Here is an 8,534-nt window from a genome sequence, read left to right on the forward strand (position 1 = left end):
CAAAACGATGCTAAGCAAATGAATTACATTCATCCATTAAACGGGCATTAATTAATGTCAACTCGGTTTCACCACCCCTCCACTCCCCCTGCCACATGAGCAGCCTTGTAATGCTCAGCATGTTGATGTCAGCACATTTGTCGCCCCGAATTAGCGGAAATGAACACTCATGTTTCTTCGGTCTGCAATGTGGCCAAACTGGAGCCCAACGATCCACCATCGATCCGCGCTAATTGTCATTAATCAGAGGCGTTTGTTTGCCTGGGAAAAATTGAGGAGTGTGTGGTGGGGCTCCCCTTGGTCAGCTGACATCTCCATTCGGTCGGTAATTATCCGCTGCACTTTTGGCGCGGAAAAACCCAGCGTCTAAGATCTCACTTGTGGCTAAGTTAGCCCCAAGCCGCAGACCGCAACCCACCCAGAAGCAGATAGTACCACCCCCTTAGGCACTCGGCCACTCAACCACATGACATGCGAAGCGGTTCCAATTTATCGTACTGACTACGCTCGCCAGTCATTGGAAAAGCGATTCAACAAAATTTAAAACAATTTAGCTTATGTCACGTCTGCTAGCAGCCCCAATGGGGGAGAGGGAGGGGGAGGGGGTTGACTCGGGGGCGGAACGAAGAGTTTCAAGCGCTTAGAACAAAGCGCCACAAATTGTATTGTGTCACGCTCGATCTGCGGCCATGCGAACGGGGATATGAGCCCCACATATTCATGTGTATATTTACTAGGCTGTAAAGTATACTATGCATATACATATATATGTACATATGTGTATGGTACATATGTACATATATGCGAGCGCACTCATAGTGCTAGGCCATATAGATATGACTCGGGCACATAGTCATGTACATGCTATTTATACGTTTATTCATTTAGTTGGCCTGTTTTAATTATAATTAACGCCGCTTTGCAAATTAACCAGCGGCAAACGTGGCATCCAAAGGGGCTGGGGCTCTTGGCTACCCCTAAGGAAAACTAGCTGCCTCCGATTAGTGCAGAAATTAGTCTTAAAATTATCGAAACGTAATGCTTCCATTGAGATACAAATCATTTGGGCTAACTGCTTCTGGCGTGTCCATGTGAGCACGCACACCCAACTGGATTGTCATGTCAAAACCTTATAAAACTAAAGCGAAAGCCCCGTTCTGTCTATCTTGATTATAGGGCAATGGGTTGGTTCTAAGGAATCTGGTTCCATTATCTCTTGACTAGTAAGTAAAAGTTGATTCTTACTTACTATGTATATTTATACTTATGTAACTGATTGTTAAGAGCACAGCTCCTCTAAGGGATCAGTTCAATTGTATCTAGATTACCTTTGGACGTGTTTTAGGCTATTACTGCTGTGCCAACCGATTGTCCACCGTGAATGAGTTTATGCCACTCGGATGACGTGCTGAGAGCCTCGGAGCAGGTTGTCAATCAGGTTGTCGCACATACTCGTCCAACCCGAGCGGCGCCTTAATAATTGATCCCGCCTGCAGCTGGACGACGATGATGATGGCAGTTGAGTGGGTCGGATGCGATGAGGTGCTACACAGGGAGAAAACTCAGCAAGCAATAGGGTTACCTTGACTAGAGCTATTCTTGTGGGTGGAAAGGAAGCAGGTGTAGTAAGTGATTTATCTACTCGACATCACTCACTTATCAAAAATAATTATTCTACTTCATCGATCGATGTATATTCTCGGTGCATATGACGGCATGTGATGATGGGTGGTGACTGCGCCTTGGTATATGGTCTCCAATGGATGGTGGTGCTGACAGGCACCGACTCCAGCGACGCCAACTCCAACTGGGCCATGACGTGAGGCGACGCATCAGAGCGGAGCCCAAAGGAAGCGTGTGAAATCCCATTTGGCTAATGGCCAACGGCGTCAGCAGGAAAATCAACCTGTTTCGCAGTGCCCACCCGCCCCCTTGCCAGCCGCTTTGAAACTGGGAAAACTCGCTTCCAATTTCCACAGCGACACAACGCGAATGTGGGCCAACCAGCGTGTCTTCTGTGTTGGTGGGCAAACGGGTTTTTCATTCGGGTTCTGCAACTGTTTTTTTTTGGCGACTCGCTGACACGCTGGCCTCCTTTTTCCTCGCTTCCAGCACTGGCACTCCTAGCTTTTCCACTTGCTGCGCTGTGCTTGTGCTGATTTTCCTCATTTTCCTGCAGCAGGAGATCGGGCATAGGGGCGAAATCTGGGGAAAACGTAATGAGATGGGGCCCTTCCAGGCGAGATTTTCCAAGGCGCTGGCCTGGGTGGCTCAGCAGGGTGTGTCGGGGTCACCTTTGTTGCCGTTTTTTCGGGGGTGGTTAACCATAAAACGAGGCGCCGAAATTCTGGGCCTTGGGTTCTCGCGCTGGGTGGCGCGATGATATCAGCCTTAGGGGTGGATGTTTTTCCGCTCCGAGAACGAAGCTCTAAGACCAAACCCACCCCCGGGCTCGTCCACACATAATCATAATCAAAAGTGCCCTACTGGAACTGGAAATCAATACCGGAGCAGGGCACAGCATTGCTCATACGCAACGTGAGCCGAGCACAGAACTTGGGACCTTATCAAAAGTGATTCACCCCATAGGGCCAAAGCCAGCAAACGTTGCATGCATCAACATAAATCTGTGTGCGGCGAATCCCATGCAAATCCGAGAATGTTTCCCTTCGCCTGACCCACATCTCCTGCTGATTTAAAAATTCGAATTCGTCGCGAGTTCATCGGCACTCCGGCAAACTTCCCACAACAAGCCAAACAACACACGGCAAAAAGGCCAAACACAAATTTATGCTCGGAACCCACAACACAAGGAGCTCATATTTATGGATGCTGGTTTGGCTGGGCGCAGGCCAAAAAGTGCTTTAAAATGCTTGATGAATTCCTTCTGCCTTCAGCGCGCTTATATAATCAACGATTTCCTTAAGAACAAGTATATGCGGCTATGGTAAACATGTTAATTGTTGTAAAAAATTCCGAAATATATACACAAATTATAACACTGTATATACCCTATTGTCATAGCTCAAGTCGCATTACTTTCCTAATGTATTTTAACATTAAGTTAGCTTAATATATATTTAGATAGTATTTGGTGCATAAAAGTAAAATAGGTTAATCTTAGGAACCAAAACTAGTGTGCAAACTTGATCATATATTATGGTATTTAGTTTACATACATTCTTAATCCCTTGAAGTTGATTCTTATGTATCAAATGTATCTTAAAAATACCTTGAGATCTTACTTACGAGCTTGACAGCTGTCTTCAACTGATGTCGCAATCACAAATACCAAACGATTTCAACGGCTTAAGGGAACCTTTTTAATTATAAGGGCTGGCTCATTACCATAATAACATGTTTTGGGCGTCAGAGATCGTCGCCCACTCAATTAGGTCCTGCTAGTAATCACGTCATTAAACAAGGCCAGGTGTCGTTTGTTCGGACTGCAAAACAATTGTTAAACCATTAGGAGCTATCCATGTGGCGCTATATAAGGAAAGGGTTCTGCAAGCGGTTAAAATCATGTATCCGCGATTTCTCAGCCGTAACTATCCGCTGGCCAAGCATTTGTTCTTCGTCACCAGATACTCCTTTGGCCTGCTGGGCCTGAGATTTGGCAAAGAGCAATCGTGGCTTCGCCTCTTGTGGCTGGTGTTCAATTTCGTGAACCTGGCGCACTGCTGCCAGGCGGAGTTCGTCTTCGGCTGGAGTCACTTGCGCACCAGTCCCGTGGACGCCATGGACGCCTTCTGTCCGCTGGCCTGCAGTTTCACCACGCTCTTCAAGCTGGGATGGATGTGGTGGCGTCGCCAGGAAGTAGCTGATCTGATGGACCGCATCCGCTTGCTTATCGGGGAGCAGGAGAAGAGGGAGGACTCCCGTAGAAAGGTGGCTCAAAGGAGCTACTATCTTATGGTCACCAGATGCGGGATGCTGGTCTTCACCCTGGGCAGCATTACCACTGGAGCCTTCGTCCTGCGCTCCCTTTGGGAAATGTGGGTGCGCCGGCATCAGGAGTTCAAATTCGATATGCCCTTTCGCATGCTGTGTGTGATGTTGTAGTTTGCCAGTGAGGATTAGATGTTCTGATTAGATGTTCCACAGGTTCCACGACTTTGCGCATCGCATGCCCTGGTTTCCAGTTTTCTACCTCTACTCCACATGGAGTGGCCAGGTCACTGTGTACGCCTTTGCTGGAACAGATGGCTTCTTCTTTGGCTTTACCCTCTACATGGCCTTCTTGCTGCAGGCCTTAAGATACGATATCCAGGACGCCCTCAAGCCAATAAGAGGTGGGTGGTTCATTATGCATATGGTTAACGTTAAATTCGGGTGCATACTTTCTAGATCCCTCGGTTAGGGAATCCAAAATCTGCTGTCAGCGATTGGCGGACATCGTAGATCGCCACAATGAGATAGAGAAGATTGTCAAGGAATTTTCGGGAATCATGGCTGCTCCCACTTTTGTTCACTTCGTATCAGCCAGCTTAGTGATAGCCACCAGCGTCATTGATATACTTTTGGTAATAGCTGTCCTTTCAGTGATAAGCACAGTACCTCAAACAAATAGTTTCTCTAGTATTCCGGCTATAACATCATCCGCTACGTGGTGTACACGTTCACAGTTTCCTCGGCCATATTCCTCTATTGCTACGGAGGCACAGAAATGTCAACTGAGGTGGGTCAGATCGAATCTCTTGATTAACCTTTGACCTCTTTCATTTCTAGAGCCTTTCCTTGGGAGAAGCGGCCTACAGCAGTGCCTGGTACACTTGGGATCGAGAGACCCGCAGGCGGGTCTTCCTCATTATCCTGCGTGCTCAACGACCCATTACGGTGAGGGTGCCCTTCTTTGCACCTTCGTTACCAGTCTTCACATCGGTGGGTTTTAATCCATTGCACTTGGTGCACTCCATTAATGAAATCCTTTTTTAGGTCATCAAGTTTACAGGTTCGATTGTGGCACTGGCTAAGACTATACTGTGAATATGAGAGTGCTGAATTAAAAAAATAAGCAAGCACTTAAATTAAATGCCTACTATTATTATTATTAGTTTGTGGTTGTAGCCTAGCCCGAAAGTATGCAATTCACATAATACAAGAACAATTGTGCAGACTCGAAGTCAATTAATTGCCGGGGTCAAGGGTTCAAGTGTGGGATTATAGGGCTTGAGGTGAAGTTTGGACCATAAAGTTTTCTAGTAGCAGTGAAGCCATTTATTCTTCATCGTTTAACAAAGCTACTGGCATGATTCAATAAAGTAAGTGCCATAAGTTAACAACGTTTAAAAGTTGAGGCAAAAAGGATTGCCCGGCTTCAGATTGATTACGTAGGTGGAATACGCAATCGGTTAATGGACAGAGAATCACAGCCATATAAAGCTTGGAAAAAAGGCACGTGAGTGTGTTTTGGCCTCGGTTTTGGTCTGTTCTACGACTTCTGTCAACTTAAACTTGGCCAGCCATAAATGATGATTTGATTGAACCGTCTAGATTAGTTTCCTCTGATTAGATTTACTCTGATACTGAGCGATAGCTCCGCTGCAGTGTCCAATTCCTTGGTCGGTCAGTCGGTTCAGTCTTTAACCAAGGTCTGACCTCCACACCACGCCTGGGATTAGCTGAAAATGGCCAGGAGATTCATTCTGTTGCTCGTCGTAGCTGTCTGCCTGAGCGGAAGTGCCAGCGGACAAAGAGGTAAGGTGCTCTGATCTTGAGTTTTAGAGCTCAGCGATAGATACCTCAAAAGTGTTTTTTTAGAATATTTCGAAAAGGGTCAGGTATTTAAATTTATTTTGTTCTGCACACCAGTTCAGGGAATTGATTTTACAAGATAACTACAAGTAAACTTAATTAGCCAAAAAATAACACAAATTTGATGTTTGTACTCCCAAAGGATGTGGTATTTTGACTGGCTTAGCTCTTGTATGAGTGGTAGTTTCATCGTGCAGGACGAGGTACTTTAAGATTAAGTTCTTTAAAATAACTTCTTATCTCCCAAGTTTACTGGAAAACCATGTGTAGAGATAAGACTCAAATAATCCCATTGATATATAACAGAAAACCCAAACTCAAAATTATTTATGATCCTTCTATTTTTTGACCAATAGCAATAGTAATATTGGCTTACCGATAACCCCTTATTGTTATTTTATATTTTTTAATATATATCAATATTTTTTCAAAAGTGCACTTTAAACTTTTTATTCATAATTTTATAAATTAGAATTCGAAAAGTATTTAATCCATTTTGCTTCCTCGATATGATTAACTATTTTGCCATTCTTTTTAGACCATCCTCGTGGGCGTTCCTTTGATGCCGAATCGCATCCCATCAAGCATGCAGAGGAGCAGCAGACCCAGTACTGGGTGGATAAGGCCCAGGCGAAGCTGTTATCGAAGCTGGCCGAGCAGCAGTCCGCGACCACAAACAAGGCAAAGAACGTGATCCTGTTCCTGGGCGATGGAATGTCCGTTCACACGGTCACGGCCACACGGAATCTGCTGGGCGACAGTGCGGAGCAGGTGTACTTCGAGGGATTTCCCTACACTGGCTTGTCCAAGACCTACTGCGTGAACCGCCAGGTGGCCGATTCCGCCTGCACGGCCACCGCCTATTTGGGCGGTGTGAAGGCGAACTATGGAACCATTGGCGTAAACGCCAATGTGTCCAGGTACAGCTGTGATGGCGCCGCCAACGAGGAGGATCAGGTGCACAGCATAGCGCAGTGGGCACAGGCGGCTGGCAAGGATGCAGGTCTGGTGACCACAGCCCGGGTGACTCATGCATCACCGGCTGGCGTTTATGCCCACATCGCAGATCGCAATTGGGAGAACGACTGGGAGGTGGCCAACAGGGAGTGCGATCCCGAGCAGACCATCGATATTGCCCGCCAGCTCGTGGAGCAGCCTGTGGGTCAGCAGCTGAAGGTAATCCTTGGAGGCGGTCGCAAGAACTTCATTGACGCAACGGTGAACGATGAGGAGGGATATCCCGGCCAGCGTACCGACGGTCGCCACTTAATCCGCAGCTGGTTGGATCAGAAGAACGAGGCCAATGTCTCAGCCAAATACGTGTGGAGTCGCAAGGGACTCAGTCTGGTGGATCTCGAGAATACGGACTACCTTTTGGGTCTCTTCGCCAACGACCACCTGCCGTACAACGGTGATCGGGACAGGAAACGTAGTCAGTTGGCGGATCCTTCGCTGAGTGAGCTAACGGAGGCTGCCATCAAGGTGTTGAGCCGCAATGACAAGGGATTCTTCCTCTTCGTCGAGGGTGCTCGTATCGACATGGCCCACCACGATACCTTCGCCAAGAGATCCCTCGAGGATACCGCTGAGTTTGCGCGGGCCGTCCAGAAGGCCCGTGAGCTTACCTCCGAGGATGACACACTGATCGTGGTGACCGCTGATCATGCTCATGTTATGTCTATCAATGGTTATCCTGTGAGTACCTGAAGGTTTCCTTTCTAACAGCGATAGATATTTGACTTGTGATTTCTTAATTTCGGCAGTATCGTGACCAGGAGATCACCGGATTGGCTCAGCTGGCGGATGATAATCTGCCCTATACGATTTTGTCCTATGCCAATGGACCTGGCTACTACTCCGGCTACAATCGTGCTGAGGGACGTGCCCTTCTGAAGGAGAAGTTGGTGGCGGACTCAGACTATCAGTATCCCACGCTGGCGCCCTTGGACGCGGAAACCCACGGAGGAGACGATGTGGCGGTGTACGCCTCGGGACCCTATGCCCAGTACTTCAGTGGCAACTACGAGCAGAGCAATATTCCGGCGATGATGGCCAAAGCAGCGGGTATCGGTCCCTATGCCTAGGATCAGGCTGCTTTTCTTGGCGCATGTAAAACTCCTCTCGCTGAGATGGAATAATTAAAATGCATCATTGCTAAACGAATCTTGCATGGGAAACTGTACCGGGAATGGGGCAAATCGAATTCCGTCTAATTGAACTGACAAGCTGTGCAATTTCCTGTGGAGCAGGGGAGCTGCCCCCCAATAAATGCCACCTGACGGCAAATTCAATTAACTAGCAATGGCAACTGGCATCTGACAACCTGCAGGCAGCCTCAATCAGTCAGCTGCAATCACTTTGGGGCTGAGCCAATTGACCAGGTGGTTTCTGGCCAAATGAAGAGAGAAACGCGACCAGAAAGAACGGTCAGCCATCAGCCGTTTCATGCCATGTTTCATCATAAATCAGAGAGAACATGACATTCAAATGGAATCCATCGAGAATCCGTGCATTTCCTGCGTTAAAGATGGCTATGAATATCTAAGGGGGATTCATTTAAAATGGGCTTTAAGTGACAAACATACACATTTAATAGATTCAGGTAGGAATCGTCAGCGAAGTAACACAGAACAGATCATCCTGGAAATAATATCTCATATCTTTCAGAAGGTTAACGCCCATTAAATATTAACATTTCCATTTTCGCATACTTTCAATGGTACCTCTTGGATTCACCCTTTTGGATTCAGTTAATGCATAGTGTTCCAGTTTTATAT

General features: G+C 46.9%; 2 protein-coding genes across 3 annotated transcripts; both read left to right on the forward strand.

Annotated features, from left to right (window-relative positions):
- Nucleotides 1-627: 627 nt before the first annotated feature.
- On the forward strand, nt 628-5,241 carry LOC6733724 (odorant receptor 45b). Of its 2 annotated transcripts, XM_016167719.3 has the most exons (6): nt 628-4,049; nt 4,108-4,295; nt 4,351-4,526; nt 4,583-4,681; nt 4,732-4,884; nt 4,939-5,241. In XM_016167719.3, the coding sequence occupies exons 1-6, from the start codon at nt 3,526-3,528 to the stop codon at nt 4,987-4,989; spliced, it is 1,191 nt and encodes a 396-aa protein (XP_016026692.1). In that variant the 5' UTR covers nt 628-3,525; the 3' UTR covers nt 4,990-5,241. The 2 variants fall into 2 exon arrangements, with proteins under 2 accessions (XP_016026692.1, XP_039148554.1); XM_039292620.2 differs by having other exon boundaries at nt 4,732-4,946.
- A 320-nt stretch (nt 5,242-5,561) lies between these two features.
- On the forward strand, nt 5,562-7,920 carry LOC6733725 (membrane-bound alkaline phosphatase). Its single transcript, XM_016167720.2, has 3 exons — nt 5,562-5,700; nt 6,296-7,452; nt 7,521-7,920. The coding sequence occupies exons 1-3, from the start codon at nt 5,631-5,633 to the stop codon at nt 7,839-7,841; spliced, it is 1,548 nt and encodes a 515-aa protein (XP_016026693.1). The 5' UTR covers nt 5,562-5,630; the 3' UTR covers nt 7,842-7,920.
- The last annotated feature ends 614 nt before the right edge of the window (nt 7,921-8,534 follow it).

Source organism: Drosophila simulans, chromosome 2R (assembly GCF_016746395.2).
Source record: "Drosophila simulans strain w501 chromosome 2R, Prin_Dsim_3.1, whole genome shotgun sequence".
NCBI lineage: Eukaryota > Metazoa > Arthropoda > Insecta > Diptera > Drosophilidae > Drosophila > Drosophila simulans.